The following is a 17207-nucleotide window of genomic DNA, read 5'->3' as shown; positions in this document are numbered from 1 at the left end:
AAAGGGCACGCTGCTCTTTGTATCAGAAGTGGCTCTTGCCAAGTGCAGATTGGGATTGTTCTTAAAGGGATCTTTCTGCAGGGCAGCTGGGAGGCTCAGTCAGTTAAGGGTCCGACTCTTGATTTCAGCTAAGGTCATGATCTCAGGGTACTGAGATGGAGACCCATATTAGGCTCCGTACTTGGCGGGGAGTCTGCTTCTCCCTCTCCCTCTGCCCTACCTTCCCCCCTAAAAATAAATAAATCTTTTTTTTTTTTTTTAATGGGATCTTTCTGCAGAGGACAAGTAGATGGTGAAGGGGGTCCCAGCAAAGAGGAAGAAAGCTGGAAGGGGCTAGCCAGAGAAGCAGATTCCCCAGTGAGCCAGAAGCCCAAGACAGGGCTCGATCCCAGCACCCCAGGATCACGACCGAGCTGAAGGCAGATGCTTAACTAAGCCACCCAGGCGCGCCAATATGGGCAAGCAATTTTGAAAGCTTCTTTCTAGAATTTCCGATTACAAAATTCTGGGTAAGGATCAAAGCTGGGCTTTTCTTGTTTTCCAGTTTGGGTGCTCCCACCCTCCTGGCACCCTGAGTGCAATCCTGTTATTACCTCTGAGCTAGATGCATCCTGGCAGGGGCTGTCCTTCACTCCTTTCTGTGCTCCCGGTTCCTGGCCAATAGCCATCACAACATAGCCCATAGTATGACCTGCATAGCCCCTTTCCAGAATGAAGGAAATCAGCCTGATTTGATTCTCAGGACTAAGAGGATGAGTGTGGACAGCTGGATTCCATGCAAACACCAAGGGCTCAGTACCTCAGGAGGCAGCAGCCCTGGGAGAGGCATCAGGTTGCTGGTTCCAAACCCAGCCCAACCTCTGTGTTGCTCTGTGACCTTGGCTAAAGCATCCCCCTCTCTGAACCTCCCATCTATAAAACAAGAAGGTTGAACTGGTCCCCAGTGAAGGACACTTGCCATTCTAAGCCCCTGTGTGCAGGGGCTCTATCCCGGCCAAGCACATTAATCAGAAGATTAATAATGGAGTTTGTCCCTTTATTGGAGCATTGTTTGGAATTTGCTGCAACATACTTGCCTAGTGATTCACAATGGCCCACTGATAAGAGTCATTTTCAGGATAGTCCCCACTGGCCCAGCCCTCAGCTCTCCTCAGACTGGTGAAATCCTGCTTGAAGCTCTCCACCCTCCGCCAACTGCTCCCTCCTCCAGGCTTTCATCCTATTTCTGTCATGACCACTTAGATGACTAAATGACACAGAAGGTAAATAACCAGGAGGTACATGGCTACCACCATCCCCTAACCCTTCTCCTCACTCCCAGCACCAGACAGCCCCAAAGGCATCAAAATCCTGTCAAACCCACCCTGGCAGCACCACCGGCCAACAGACTTGCCATCCCAGCTCCCCACAGCTGGCCACAACTTTCTACCAATGTGGCTGCCCAGGCTCCTTGAGTGAAATCCTGTGTCTCAGAGATCTTTGGGCTCCTCACGTGAGCACAGCACAGGACGGGCCCACAGCACTCGCTCGAAAAATGCCTGCCGGACGAACATCAGACCCTCTCTGGTCCTTAAGCCGTCTGCCCCTCCAGCATGCCGGCGCCAGAAGTTGGTGCAGGTCAGCTGCCAGCGCCCACCCTGGTCAGGAGCCCAGAGCTTGGACTGCCCCTGGAATCCAGTTACAGTACCTTGTCTTTCACACTGTGGTCACAGCCAGAGCCCACAAGGAAGTCCAGAGCATCCAGCTGCCCGTGCTCGGCCGCCCGGTGGAACGCCGTCCTTCCCAGCTGACCAGGTAGGGGAAGAAAGTGACCCTTCTGTACCCTGTAGGAGGCACACTGCCCACCTAGCCACCCACTCAGAGCTTGCAGGGGCCTCTCTTGCCTCAGGAACTCTCCCCTTCCATCGCCCTTCACACCTGACCTGGAAAGCCCAGACCCAACTTTCCAGCAAGACCTACTGGGTGGCCCCCCCTCCCCCCAGCTCACTGAAATCCTTCTGTGGCTCCCTGCTGCCTGCTGAATACAGGACCAATTTCTAAGGTGTGAGGTGGTGGAAATTTCCACAAGGGGCTCCCAACATGGCCCTGGCTCCCCCTCCCAAAATTCCAGTCCATCTGAACTCACATTCAAAGGGCCCTTTTCCAGTTCTAAAGCCTTAACAATGTTCTTCTATTTACAAAATCTCCCTGCTTTCCAATCTTACCAACAAAATCCAGTTTACTCACTAAATGCCACCTCCTCTAGGAAGCAGGAAGCAGTGGCTCCCATCTCTCTAACCTGTCCTCTCTGAGGGAACTGACCATTTTCCTCTTGTGTCCCACTCATTTGTGCCCTAACACCTCCTTCTAGACCAGCAGTTCCCTGAAGTGGAGTCCAATCTGCCCTACCCATAGCTCAAAAGGATACACTCAAGGAATGGGCAAGAGTGGCCCCAGGAGCCCCAAACCCAATGCGAAGAACAAGCAGCCTCGAGGCCACTCTCACCTTGTCAGCATGGTCCAAGGGCACGTCCTCCAGGTCCTCCATTATGAACGCCAGCACCGGCACGTGGCCTTTTTGGGCTGCACAGTGTAGTAAGGTCAGGCCGTCCTGGAAACAAGGTGGTAGACCGGGGTGGTCCCTACAGTCTATGAAGAGGGCCCTTCTCACACCCTGGATCTCTCGCAGACCGTGAGTGTTTGCATCCCAGAGCACAGCTTTCCCATGGAAACAACACAGTATGTAAATGGGGATGGGCCCCTGGGCCACAACAGGTGCCCACTCAGTCTCACTGGGGCTGGTGGGAGTCAGGATGCCAGAGTCCCAATCCCAGCTCCAGCACTGGTCAGCAGTGCAGTATGGTCTTGAACAAGTTATCTGTACCTCCACGAGCCTCCATTTTCTCCTAGGTCAAATCAGGATAACCCCGGACTACCTCAGTGGTTTGCTGAGGAGGTTGGACAGCATCACCTACAGAAAGTTTTTTATACCCTGATAAATAACTCAGGATGTAAGGTGAGGTCTACAGCATTGACAGTCCCTAGAATACCCGCCCCCCCAGAACATTCTTCCATGTTTACAACATCTGCTTGTCTTGAGAGGGCCCCAAATGAGAAATAAGGTGACTAAAGTCCCCAGGATCTGTCTCTAGGAGGTCACCTCCTCACCTTTGGGGAGGGCTGAGAGCTGATGGGGTCTGCAGGGACTAGGAGGTGTTGAAAAAGGAGAAAGTTGACTCATGATGGAGTCACTTGTGCTAAGGCCCAGCCACATCACCATTCCTAACCTAACTACAGCCTCAGCCTCTCCCAGATAAGTAATCTTAACCAGTCAGTCTGGAATTTCCTGGTCAACACTGGGGAGGAAATCCACCTGACAGACCCCCCCCACCCCCACCACTGGCCCCCAAAGGAAGGTGATCTTGCCTAAAACAATCCAGTCTTTGCTAGAATAACTTCCTTGCCCCACTGCCTTTTGCCTATTAAAGTCTTTCATTTTGCACAGCTCCCCAGAGCTCCCTTCTGTTTGCTAGATGATGCTGCCCAATTCATTAATCTTTGAATTAAGCCAATTAGATCTTTAAATTTACTCACTTGAATTTTGTTCTTTAACAGAGGAGAAGTGGCCACAAAAGAGGTATAGGCTGGAAGAAGGTCTCTTGGACCCAGAAGCAATATTTAAGTGAGGGACATTTGCAAATCCTACGTTTATAGCCCAGAGCTTCTACCAAGGCCTTCCATTATAGCTGGAGTGTTTGGAGCCCTGTTTTTCAAATAGATTGCAACCATCGATGGGTCATAAAAATCAATATACTGAATGATGTTGTACATTTTGACAGTGCTTTGGATTACACTGGAGTAAAATCTGTCAAATCTCAGTGACTATGAACTTAAGATTTCTATATTTCATTTTAGGTAAAGAAATTGAATTCTAGTTAAAGTTATGCATGCTGAAGTATTTAGAGGTAAGTCTGTAATTTATTTTGAAATGATTCCAAAATTTATGAAGAACTCTAAAAGCTCATCAATGAGATATTAAACAACCCAATTAAAAAATCATTTGGAGGGGCGCCTGGGTGGCTCAGTGGATTAAGCCGCTGCCTTCAGCTCAGGTCATGATCTCAGTGTCCTGGGATTGAGCCCCGCATCGGGCTCTCTGCTCAGCCGGGAGCCTGCTTCCCCTTCTCTCTCTGCCTAACTCTCTGCCTACTTGTGATCTCTCTCTGTCAAATAAATAAATAAAATCTTAAAAAAAAAAAATCACTTGGACACAAAGAAGGTATATGGATGGCAAATAAGCACATAAAAAGATACCTAACATCATTAGTCATTATTGAAATGCAAATTAAAACCATAGAATTTTTTTTAAGATTTTTATTTATATATTTGACAAAGAGAGACATCACAAGTAGGCGGAGAGGCAAGTGGGGGAGGGGGAGGGGGAGCAGGCTCCCCGATGAGCAGAGACTACAACCACCCCCCCTTATCAGCTTGATACTCTATCCCTGGACCCTGGGATCATGACCTGAGCCAAGGCAGAGGCTTAACCCACTGAGCCACCCTAAAACCACAGAATTTCTAACAATAGAATAGGTAAGGGGGTAAAATGCTAACATTCCAGTGGAGAAACCTGGCTAAGACCACATAACCACATGATCAAGTGTGAAATTATGGTTTATAATAAGAAAGACGTGTTTCGTCCTGTTTCTGGCACAGAGCTCCTAAAACCCTTGGAATTTTCTAAGTGTACAGAGTGATTAAAGTGTCTATTGTTATGTTAATTTGCTGGCAAGGAAAGCCCAAGGTAACCTGAAGATGGGGGCTGGTTTCCTGGGAAACCAATTCAATTAGAGGGTTAGAACTTTCAGTCCCACTCCCTGACCTCCAGGGAGAGGAGAGAGGCTGGAGGTTGAGTCAATCACCAATGACCAAGGACTTAATCTATCAAGTCAGTGAAATGAAGCCTCCATAAAAATGCAAAAGGACAGGGTTGGGAGAACTTCCAGGTTGGTGAACAAGAATGCATCCACGGGCTGGATCCCACACTCCTCAAGGACAGAAGTTCCTTTGTTCTTGACCTCACCCATGTGTCTCTACATCTGGCTATTGATTTGTGTCCTTTAATATCCTTTGGAATAAATTTGGGATCCAGTGAGTAAACTGGTTTCATGAGTTCTGTGAGGCCCTCCAGCAAATTAACCAACCCTAAAGAGAAGGTCATGGGAACCTCTGATTCATAGCCAGTAGGTCAGAACCCCAGGTGAGGGACTGGCTTCTGAAATGGGGGTGGTCTTGTGGGACTGAGCCCTTAACCAGGGGAATCTGATGCTATCTCCAAGCAGATAGTGTTGGAATTGGGCTAAATTTGTGGGATACCCGGTCAGTGTCCATGGAGAATTGAACTAATTACTTGTGATATGAAAAAACACACACATTGGAATTGGGGTCAGAATTGGATCAAGGTAACATCACCAGTGACAGGCCATATTGGTACTGATATTTCTTCTATTGAGACCTACAAAATAGAGGCTGCCCAGTGACCTGGCCCAGGTCACAGATCTGAACCTACTTCAAGGGCACCTGGGTGGCTCAGTCAGTTAAATACCTGCCTTCAGCTCAGATCATGATCCCAGGGTCCGGGGCTCTAGCCCTGCTTCAGGTTCCCTGCTCAGTGAGCATGGCATCTGCTTCTCTCTCTCCCCTGCTCCTCACCGCTGCTTGTGTTCTCTCTTTCTCTCAAATCAATCAATCAATCTATCTATCTATCTATATAAATCTACCTCAGCCTGCACGTATAGGAAACTTAACATATACACTAATGACAACCTAACACACATTCAGCGGTACTAACTGCCCCTATCCTAGAAAACAGAACCTGCCCGCCTAACTAGGAAATCCCCCTAGCAGCCAGTCCTGCCATTTCTGGGTTGTAGCTTTTGGGTCTCTACGAAATTCGTTCTTGCCCCAAATCCCTCCAGAAGAGTGTTCAACTGCTTTGAAGGGCTGTAGTCCCTCCATCCAGGAAATTTTTTCTTCTGAATAAAGGACATCAAACTCGCTACCAAACTGTTTGCGTTTTGGGGGCGCCTGGCTGGCTCCGTCAGAAAAGCATGTGACTCTTGATCTTGGGGTCATGAGTTCGAGCCCCATGTTGGGCACAGAGTTTACTTAATTAGTGTTTGCTTTGTCATTGGGCAGTGTCCTATGCACCCTGATAGGAGGCAGTGAAGGACACCTAACCCCTGGTTTTCTTTCCCAAATTCCATAACCCCAATCTAATCATGAGAAAAACATCAGCAAACTGGAATTAAAGGACAGCGTACAAAATGCCCGACCAGGACTCTTCAAAAGCGTCAAGGTCGTGAAAAACAAGGATAGACAGAAACTATCGCAAGATCGGAGGAGAGTAAGGAGACAAGATGACTAAATACTTCATAGAACATTCATGGGGAAATTGCTGAAATTTTCATGCAGCCTACAGTTTAGTAAAACTCTAGATATCGCCAGTCCCTGGCAAAACAGAGTCAGGTAAATAACAGGGAAAAAGAAATCTCCAGGGCCAAAGGGACTGTGGCCCAGCCATGGCCTGGCTCAAGGCTCCTTCGTAAGTGGGCTGAATACCTCCAGGGAGGACCCTGAACAAGGGATAGAAAGGTAGTCAGAGGGACCGCTTGCAAAGATGGCTACAACTGGGACGCCTGGGTGGCTCAGTGGGTTAAACCTCTGCCTTTGGCTCAGGTCATAGTCTCAGGGTCCTGGAATTGAGCCCTGCATCAGGCTCTCTGCTCAGCAAGGAGCCTGCTTCCCCCTCTCTCTCTGCCTGCCTCTTTGCCTACTTATGATCTTTCTCTCTCTGTCAAATAAATAAATAAATTTTTGAAAAAAAAAAAAAAAAAAGGCCACAACTATTTCTCCCACCCCTGGAAAAACCCAAAGCAACAGGATTGTGCTACTCTACCCAACAGGGGGAGTGGTGGGGATCCAATATTCTCCATCCCCTGAAGCCAGGCTGGCAAGGCAATGGGCTCTGAGCAATAGAATATGGTAGAAATGGGGATGCCTGGGTGGCTCAGTTGGTTAAGCAGTTGCCTTTGGCTCAGGTCATGATCCCAGCGTCCTGGGATCAAGTCCCACATCAGGCTCCTTGCTTGGCAGGGAACCTGCTTCTCCCTCTGCCTCTGCCTGCCATTCTGTCTGCCTGTGCTCGCTCTCTCCCCTTCTCTCTCTCTGATAAATTTAAAAAAAAAAAAAAGAATATGGTGGAAATGGTATCGTGACTTCCCAGCTGTGGCCTCAAGAGACCATGCCCCTTCCACTCTTGCATTCTTTCATCGTTGAAAAAAAAAAATGCTCAATTTTTAAGTAGAAGTTAATGAAAACAGAAATGTCTTTTTTTTCCTCCACTTTGAATTTTCTCTAAGGACCCAGATTGAGAACTCCTGGCTGACAGCTCTGGTCCAGAAATGTTGCGTTTTCATAAGGACCACTGACCCCCGAAAAGGTAAGACACCAGTGCTGGGATCCCTGCCACTCTGACTCCCTGGGGCTTCCTTCCTCCCGGAGCACCCAGGTGAGCAGCGCGGGAGCACCAGGCTCCCTAACATGCAGGCACTGAGCCAAACACTTTACACACAACACTGAGCTGCTCCCCCAGCTCAGAGGTGAGGACTAGCACCCCCATTTTCCAAGGGGAAACTGAGGCTCAGGATGCTTACGTAATTTGCCCAAGGTCCCAGGGTTTGGCAACCAGAACTTGACTCCTTCCACCCCACCGCACCACAAGGGAGCCAGGGCCGAGCGGGAGGTGGGAGGAGGCCCCAGCCTCTCTCATGAAATCTTCTAACCACCCTCTGAGGGTGTTACTTTGATTTCTCCTGTGTGAATAAGGAGGCTGCCCAGAGGGACAGAGGCTGTCCCAACATAATAGAGTGGTCATGGGTTAGGGGCACTAGAAGAAAGAGGCTTTTAATGCTGACAGGAAAGGCACCCGAGCACTTCTCCCAGCCCCAGTGGAAACAGCAAGTACCCCAACTTCACAGGCTGAGTTCAGCTGGGGCTTTGGAGGGTCCTCAGAAGGTGGGGCAAGCTGGGACAGCAGAGCCATGTGGGGAGAAGGAGGGGGGAGATGGGGGTAGATGGCAGAGGTGGGGGCAGGCCAGTGCAGCAGGGCAGGGGAACAGAGGGGGGCAGGGACTCGGAGAGCAAGGGGGCTCCCCACTGAGGCCTTACCTTGTTCTCACAGTGGATCTTGGCCCCAGAGTTGACCAGGATCTGGAGGATCTGTAAGTGGCCGAACCAGGCAGACAGGAGAAGCGCGTTCATCCCAAACTGGGGGAGAGGACAAGGGGGAGGAGTTGAGGTGAATGTGAGCAGGTGTGGCTGTGCCACCTGGGCCCACGTCTGCACTGAAAATCATACAACCGTAAGGGACCATAAGTGCCACCCAAGCCAGAGAGCCGCTAAGCTTAATGAACGTAAAAACCATGGCATTTTTTTTATTTTTTAAATTTTTGAAAAGATTGTATTTATTTATTTGAGAGAAAGAGAGAGAGAGCTCACGAGTGGGGGTGGGGGGTGGAGGCAGAGGGAGAGGGAAGAGCAGATTCCCCACGGAGCAGGGAGCTGGACACAAGGTTCAATCCCAGGACCCTGGGATCTTGACCGGAGCAGAAGGCAGACACGTAACCAACTGAGCCATCCGGGTGTCCCTCCATGGCATTTTTTTAAGAGGCTGAGACACTATTGCAAACTTTTGTTTTTGCTAAATAAAATTTTAAAATAGGGGTGCCTGGGTGGCTTAGCCGGTTAAGCATCCAACTCTTGATATCTGCTCAGGTCATGATCTCCTGGGTCATGAGACTGGCCCACATCAGGCTCTGCGCTGGGTGTGGCGCCTGCTTGGGCTTCTCTTGCTCCCTCTTCCTTAGCCCCTCCGCCACTCGTGCTGTCTCTGGATGGATGGATGGATAAATAAATAACAGCTACCATCTATTCTCCCCATCATTTAATAAAGAAGGAACATTTTAACGTAAAAAAAATTGGGGAGAAACTAATCTCAGAGTATGCTCTTTACAAATACAGCTTCATGAAAAACATACTACATTGTTCTTATTTTCTGGTTTGCTGTGGCTGGTGAAGACTGGTGTTTGGGAACCACTGTTTGACTCTCCTATAGGACAGCCTCCAGGCGGATGACTTGTGCCTGCAGACAGGCACTGCCCTGACAACCACTGCTCACAGTAAGAAAGTCCCTTCTTACTCTGCACTGAAATCTGCATCCTTGCGCCTTCCAGCCCACAGGCCCTTTGCGGCCACTGAGAGCATGTCTGGGCCCTTTTCCGAGGGTGGCCCGGCACCTGTTTGCCACTTCCTCAACACATGTCAATGCCCTTCCTCAACACCTGTGAAGTGCCCCTGCACTGACCTCTGCCCTCATGGGTTCTGCCTATGACCCCGCACTGGGGAGAATTACAGCGACTGTAGGCTGGCTGGGGGAGGAGAGTCATGGGAGCCAGAGCCTCCTGCCAGTGGGAACCCCAGGGATATTTCCATGTCCTAGTTCCAAGAACTGTCCAGGACAGAGCCCTGTGGCATATCCCTTGAGACCTTCACCCAACAGCAGGATCTCCCTCTTTTGTCACCCCCCACCCTTCTGTTATCTAAAGTAGGCATGCCCATCAGCTTTCTTAGTTTTCAAAATATACTTATTCCTTAGTTTTCAAAATATACTTATTAGCGTCTGCCTTCGGCTCAGGTCTTGATCCGAGGACCCTAGGATAAAGTCCCTCATCAGGCTCCTTGCTACGCAGGGAGTCTGCTTCTCCCTTTCACTCTCTCCCTCTGACAAATAAATAAGTAAAATCTTTCTTATTTATATGTAATATATATACTTCTATTTGCAAAGGAAACAGAAGATTTATAAAAGCACTGTTTCTTTTTTTTTAAGATTTTATTTACTTATTTGAGAGAGAGACAGTGAGAAAGAGCATGAGAGGGGAGAAGGTCAGAGGGAGAAGCAGACTCCCTGTGGAGCTGGAAACCTGATGCAGGACTCGATCCCGGGACGCTGGGATCATGACCTGAGCCAAAGGAAGTCGCTCAACCAACTGAGCCACCCTTGTGGCTGTCTCTTTCTGTCTCCCGCATATCTTTTTTCCTCACTGATTCTCTCAAGGAAGAAATAAAAGAGCACAGCAGTGATCGTGGAGGGACTCTGTGGGCAAAGGCCCGTTGCATGAGATTCCAGTATTTTATCAGGAAGCTCAGGCAAGGATCCCAGACATTTTTATTCTAGAGTCACCTCTAAATGAAGCCTAAGCAAATGCAGAGAGATGGGGCAGAAGCGGGAAGGTAGATGTTGCTGCCTCACCCAGAGCCCCAGCTGGTCATCAAGCTCTCCCTCATGCTGGGGCCTGGGAGCAGAGAGAGGCCAAGGCAAAGAAGAGCATTTCCGGGAAAGGTATATCTCTGCAGGGAAGCTTGCAATTCCTTAAAAAAATGTTTGATTCAGACTCTTAAATATATTCCTGTCAAATGTCATTGTCAGACCCAGTCCTTTCCCTAAACCTATAGAGATGATTTTGTAGACCCTGCCAGTGCTCCCTCTCAGCACGGTGTTGCCTGCCAATTTGTTAAGTAAGACTGTCAGTCTTCTTTTTTTCTTTTTTTTTTTATTTTTAAGATTTATTTATTTATTTGAGAGAGAGAGAGAGAGTTCACAGGCAGAAAGGGCAGGGGGAGAAAGAAGCTTAAGCAGACTCCGTGTGGAGCACAGTCGGCCACAGGGCCCAGCTCAGGGCTGACTCACCCGCCTGAGATCAGACCTGAGCGGAAACCAAGAGCTGGTTCCTTAACCCACTGCACCACCTAGGAGCCCCAGACTGTTCGTCCTCATCCAGGTCGCTGGTTAAAGCCTTAGCCAGGGCACAGCCTTGTGGCATATCGTGAGAGTCCTCTCTCCTGATGGCTTTATTAGTAAGTCCTTTATCAATCCATCCAATTATCTGTTCTACAGCCCGCCTCTCTCCCTGTTCACATGGTATCACGAGGGACTGAAAACGCTCTCTGAGAACTACAAAACTCTAGGAAATGGAGAGATCTTTACGGCTGTACAGGGGGAAACTGATGCTGTGTCACTGGCCCCTGAAGATGGGTTCCCTGTCCACCCTGCGCCCTGTGTTTGCGGATCAGCGCACCCTCCACCATGACCGTGGACTCAGGCCCAGAAGGAGTGCTGGTACTCCTCCCCGACCCTGGGACACACAGACAGACAGACACGCACACAGGCACAGGGGCGCGTGCATGAGGGTCCCATACCGCATCCTCGTCGTCCACAGCAGCCTTGTGTTCCAGGAGCAGCCGCACAGCTGGCTCGTGCCCCGCGCCCGCAGCCCAGTGCAGGGCCACCCTGCCTACCTGCCGGGAGGGACAGGAGAGCTTGAGGCACCAGCTGCCTGCCTGGCCAGTCCCCCACTTCCCCCCTCCCCCCCATCTCTCCAGCTGCAGGACAGCTGGTCTGGTAGTGACACTCAGGCCCCCTCCTCCTCCTCCACATGGAAGCACCTGAAATGAATGTAGTCAGACACCATGACTACACCCATCCATCCCCCACTAAAACTTCAGAGCTTCCCACAGCTCTTGGGACAAACTCCTGACCCTAGGCCCTGCCCACCACGACTCAGAAATGCCAGACTACTCCCCATTGCCCTGTCTTTGCTCCTGCTGGACAGCCACCTGTCAGAAGATTACTGTCCTAGTCCTTGAGGGCCCCCCGACTGCCTGGGTTCTGTCCCCTCCTTCCTTCAGAATGGGCCAAAGGGGCCTGATCCTGCACCCCGTGGTGAGACCACCCTGGAAGTCATCACAGTCTTTGGCCTCAGCACATCTGAGCAAGACTGGGGGAATCCTGCCTCTGCCAGCCCACGAACCGTAGTTTTTAGCTTATCAGGGGACAACAAAAGGAAACACTAATTTTTCTGTGTGGTCTTTCTTCCTCAGAGCTTCTGCCCCTACTGTCCCCTCTGCCTGTCTTCACCTGGCAAAAATCCCACTTCCTTGAGAAGCCTTGCCTGACTGCTGCAGGGGGGATGGGCTCCCTCTGGCCTCCCCAGGCTCTCAGCTTATCACAGTGGGAATGAACTGTTTGTGAGACTCTGTTCACTGTGTCTTCTCCCCAACCAGAAAGTCAGCTCCAAGAGCGCAGGAACCACATCTGCTGTGGGCTCTGCTTGGTCCCTAGAACCTAGCACCGTGTCGACCCAGGGGGAGCCCTTTAGTATAACTGACTGACCGAATGAATGAATGAATGAATGGACGGATGAATGAATGGATCTGGCCTTAGTATCCTGTCATCCTACAAGTCCCTGTTTCTGTGCAAGTGTTTGTCCAGTGGAGACTGGGGCTCCAGTTATGAATAAAACGCTGTTTTGTATAGTGACTTGCTAAGGTGACTTGCTACACTCATCTGTGCCTGTCTTGATCTACAAATAGGACCGACACTTCCTGCCTCCCCCACCTCTCCAGGGCTGAGGGAGGACCACCAGGAAACAGGTGGCGGAGTGCTCTGAAAACCAAACCGCACCAGATGCACCTGAGAATTCCTGTTACTATTCCTGAGCCTTGGACAAGCTCAGAAGACCCAGGTCACACACCTGTCATGTCACCCCATACAGAGCAGCCTCTGCTACAGTCAGGAATCCTGCATCCAACCCCTTCAGCCTCCACTGACCTCCCACCCAGGCCAGCATCTCCTCTAAGACAAGCCTAGAACCCAGAAGCCCAAGGAAGAGAGAAGCTACCCTGCATGGCACCCGGGCCTCTCACCAGTGTCTTCCCCCCCAACCCCGCCCCTGTCAGAAGGAATAGCTTTTCTCCCCGCCTCCTCCTCCAGCAGGGCTATGGACCACCCCAAATGTAGCCTGCCCTGCGGCCTGATCCATGGGCTGGGTCTGCCTCCTTACCTGGTCTTTGAGCCCCTGGGGATCACCTAGGCCCACAACAGTTTTACACACTCAGTGGGTGCTCAGAAAACTGAACTAAATTGCTTCCTCACACATGCTCAGCCTCTCTTGGTCTGGCCTCTCATAGTCTTGGACTCCTGGACTTCTAACCACGGGCACCACTCCATCTTTGTTCCTCCAGACTTCTGCCCCTCTCTGTCCATTTGTCTGTCCATCTGACTCCTGGCCTTCAACCCCTGCCCTCCTGACTCTAATCTTTGTTCCTTGGGTGTGCCTTTCAGATGGGTGACAGGAGTTAAGAGTATGAGATCTCAAATTCCCCAAGCCCAGCTGGGAAGCCTAACCCTGACCTCAGGTAAGACCACTAAGACCTTGAGACAATGTGGACAATCTGAGCCTCCCCCAAGTTAAAACATGCAAATGCTTCTGCCTTGGGCTCCATGAACTGTTTCTCCCGTGTGGAATTGTCACTGCAATCACTGCTGCAGGCACTATTCCTATCCAAGCCTCCCGATTGGGAAGAGCCCCTTTACGAACGTGGTTTCTGGCCCTGATGTTGACTCTCCTCTCCATCAGTTCCTTCATCCTCCCGATGTTGTTCCGTCGGGCGGCCTCATGGAGCTGCCACTCCATAGGAAGCACTAAGGGCAGAAAAGGGGACGAGGGATGAGGGGCAGGGTCCTCACATGGCGTGAGGAGGAGGGGTGAACAGCTCCTCCCTGCCTGGAATGTTTCCCAGGCAGGGGTTCTTCCAGCTCGGACTCGGACTCAGGTGGAGATGCCGCTCCTCCCTTCGGATGTTAGGGACTTTCCCAGACAAGCTGCTTTTCTTCACTAATTCACCCCAAGTCCACACAACCAGGACTTAGCAAAACCCTAAAGATGGGACAGTAAAAGACTGTCCACGGGAGCCAGGTGTGTGCCCGTCATGGCCCTCAGAGGTCCCCCATCATCCAGTTTTCATGACCCCAAGAGCAGCTCTTAAGGAAGGGATGGAATTCATTCCCACTGGAGTTAATAACTGCCTTTTCTCTGGCTGTGTCCAGTGAAGAAGGCAGCCAGGAGGTACTGAGCCACCTACTTCATCAGGCTCGGGCAAGGCCAGAGGCACGCTCACCTGGCTTCTTTGTCCTTGTCCCTCCATCTCCTCTCCCTTCATCCCCAATCCTGACCAGCCATCACCTCCCACACACAGCTGTGTGGCCCACCCTGATTTGCCTTCTCTCGGGGTTCCCCTTGCCTCAACACTGCATCATTACCTCAGACTATAGAGAGCTCTGAGGTCTGCCAGGGACAGTGGTGGGTTCAGAGGGTGGTGGCCAGGCCAGGAGGACCCAGGCCTGGTGACATCCTGGGCTCATCTCACCAGACCCCCACACTGCCATCATCCTGACTGCTCTTGGCTTGTGAGCATGTCTCGTGTCCTGGGCTGGACCGCAAACTCCTTGGTGACCTTGGCCACATCTGAACTTTGCTGACCCACCTACAGCTCACAGCAGGGAGGGATCCATAAAACTCTCTTTCCATGAGTGACACATAGCAGACTAATAGATGCCTGTCCCTCCCCCAGAAAGGCTTACACACACTAGCACAAGACACAAATATTTGCTAGACCTTTGCATGGTCATTACAGGACAGATAATCTGTGGTCTGATTGCTGCCAAACCCACATCCTGTGTGTCTGGTCCAATGTGAATGTCTAGATCCAGCCCCTTGGTATAGCTAAGGAGAGGTGGCCAGTGTTTGGGCAGGGAAGGCTAGAATGAGCTCAGGTGACAGACAGGCCTCCCATCCATTTTCCAGATATGCTTTCCAGGTATGGAGAGGGTCTTGGGTTTTTCGGGGCCTTACAGATACAACCTAGGGTCTTCGGGAGCTGCTGGCCCAGGGCAATCACATGGTTCAACTCTGGCGAGTCACTTCCAGGTCTCCCGGCCTTGTGATTTAATTATCCTGTGGCTCAGTTCCCTCATCTGCAAAATGGGGAACATGAGCTGCCCTGTAGGGTTGTAGTAATGATTAGATATAAGATACGAAAAGCCCCTACCATGGTATCTAGCGAACAGTGCCAACATCATCATCACTATGAATCCTGTAAGGTATTACATTCTGGTGTCCCTCCAGCTGGGGCTTCCTTCAATTCAGGGTCCAAGAAATCCCAACCAAGGAAAGCATCCTCCCAAGCCACCTCCCTGCATTCTTTTTCTCCATAGCACCCCTTACCACAGACATATGCTATACTTACATACTTGCTAGGTTCACTGTCTTCTCCCCCTCCCCCACTGTTATAAGCTATGACAGGGGAGATTTTTGTCTGATTTGTTAACTGCTGTATCCCCAAATTCGGGCCCTGGCACACATCTGTTGAATGAATGAATGGCATACAAATCATTAAATCTCTTCGGGGGCCTTTCAACTATAAGATGCTCTCCCAGTTAAGACTCATTAGTCCCCTGGAAAATCAAACCACAAGCTCAGGTAAATGGTGGGAAGGAGGCACTGAGCGGGAGGCATCTTCAGGTCAATATTTCAGGGGAGGGAGAAAACACCACCTTCCAAGTGCGATCTCCATTGCTAGCTCCACCCTTTCCCACCTCTAAAGAGTGTGCCTTTCCTATAGGGGAGGAGAGGGCTCTACTGGAAGAACCCCTCTCGGATCTCAAATACCTTCAGGAAGCACTAAGTCCTGAGCTTTTGTTTCCTTAACCTCTTGGCTGAACAACACCATGATCCAGGTTCAGGAAAAGAGCTCCACTTCAGGTGTGAGCTTAGAGAAGCGGGAATTCTGGTACCCACTGTGCCACTTTCTAGCAGCAGGATCCCAGGCTAGCCATGTACCCCTTGGAGACCTCGGTTTCTTCAGCTGTAAAACTGCAGGAAGGTGAAGAAAATCATCTGTAGAGATCCCTTCCAGCTCTGATTCCCTTTCTCTTAGCTGAAGCCTGGAAGTGGCCTGGTTTGTGTTGGCAAACGGGCACTGAGTGTGAGTGAGAGCAAGCAGACCCTGCAAGGCACCAGTGAAATCAGGTGTAATCTCATCCCTTCCATCCACCTCAACCCATGCATCCTCTTTCTGTCCACATCAAATACACACAGTGCTCTGGCCTTGGAGACCTTTCCCATGCTGCCTCCTCTGCCCAGAATTCCCTCCCACACATCCCAATACTCCATGGCTGCACATTCTTTAAGGGCCACTCAAGTCATCCTCTGACCCAGGAAGAACCCTGCACCCTTTGAAACAGCACCTCTATAGAGCCCCTCACCGTCCCCCACCCCCCCATCCCAGGGAGAACACTAGCCCAGTCCGCCTCCCTCTCTCCGAGGGAGAGCAGCCAAAGCCTCTCAGGCCGGCTGATGCCCAAATGTCCACCGGATGCCGATACCCGGCCTAGAGGCTCTGGCACTGAGCACACTCCGTGAGGAATGCTGTGCAGTGAGCTCATCCCACCTGCGGCACACTACAGCTCCTCTGGTTTTCAGTTTCTCCATGCGGTATAGCCTTCATTCCCCTACCCAACCCCACCATTCTGGGAGAGCAGGGGCCTTCGGCGTTTCTACCACTTAAAGGCTGTGTGACCTTGGCTAACTTATTTAACCATCCTGTGCCTCGGCTTTCTCTTCTGCAAAATGGCCATAACAATAGATCCAACCCGCAGGGCGTCTGTGAAGATCAAATAGCATCCCTGTCCTGGCTCGGCCTAGCACACAAATTAAGTACTCAATACAGGATATCATGACCTTCTCATTCGCATAAACCTCTAGCTACTGTCTCCGCGGCGGCAATTCCCTGCTCCTCGGACCCGTGGCGCCGCCGAGTCCCGGACGCGCGGCCAGTGTCCCACTGGCCCGGTGCGCGTTCCTCTGGACGCCACAAAGAAGCCCACGACCGAGGTGGCCGCGCGGACAGCGCCAATCGCGGGTTCCTGCACCCCCGCGGGCGTGCGGGACTCCTCTGGGCTCTGCCCGCGTCCGCCCCCAGACCCCACCGCGCGGCCGACTCACGGCCGTCGGTCTCCCACGCCAGGGGCTCCTCCATGCCGCCGTTCCGCAGCCCGAGAGCGCGCTTCTGCCCCGCCGCGTGTCCGCGTGGGCGCGGCGCCGCGAGCCGAGGGGAGGGGGCGCTGAGCAGGGGTCGGGGCGCGGGGGCTACCGGGAGCGCGGGGGTGCGCGCGGCCGCCGCCTCTCCAGAGCTTTCGGCCCTGCCTGGACCCTGGAGCACGACGTGGGCGCAGCTGCTGCGGCCTCTCCCCACATCCCGAACCAGAATGC

General features: G+C 51.4%; 1 protein-coding gene across 1 annotated transcript in view; it reads right to left on the bottom strand.

The window, feature by feature from the left end:
• ANKDD1A (ankyrin repeat and death domain containing 1A) overlaps window positions 1–16974 on the bottom strand; it is a 43654-nt gene extending 26680 nt beyond the window's left edge. Inside the window, exons 1-6 of the mRNA XM_044229581.1 lie at window positions 16941–16974; window positions 13476–13579; window positions 11257–11394; window positions 8209–8307; window positions 2486–2590; window positions 1688–1786 (exon numbers count right to left, since the gene is read on the bottom strand). Coding sequence (XP_044085516.1) covers window positions 1688–1786; window positions 2486–2590; window positions 8209–8307; window positions 11257–11394; window positions 13476–13579; window positions 16941–16974 — 579 coding nt within the window. The remainder of the gene's footprint in view (window positions 1–1687; window positions 1787–2485; window positions 2591–8208; window positions 8308–11256; window positions 11395–13475; window positions 13580–16940) is intronic.
• Between the last annotated feature and the right edge of the window lie 233 nt (window positions 16975–17207).

This window comes from Neovison vison, chromosome 13 (assembly GCF_020171115.1).
Source record: "Neovison vison isolate M4711 chromosome 13, ASM_NN_V1, whole genome shotgun sequence".
NCBI classification, from domain to species: Eukaryota; Metazoa; Chordata; class Mammalia; order Carnivora; family Mustelidae; genus Neogale; species Neogale vison.
This window is presented reverse-complemented; position numbering and strand designations above follow the sequence as displayed.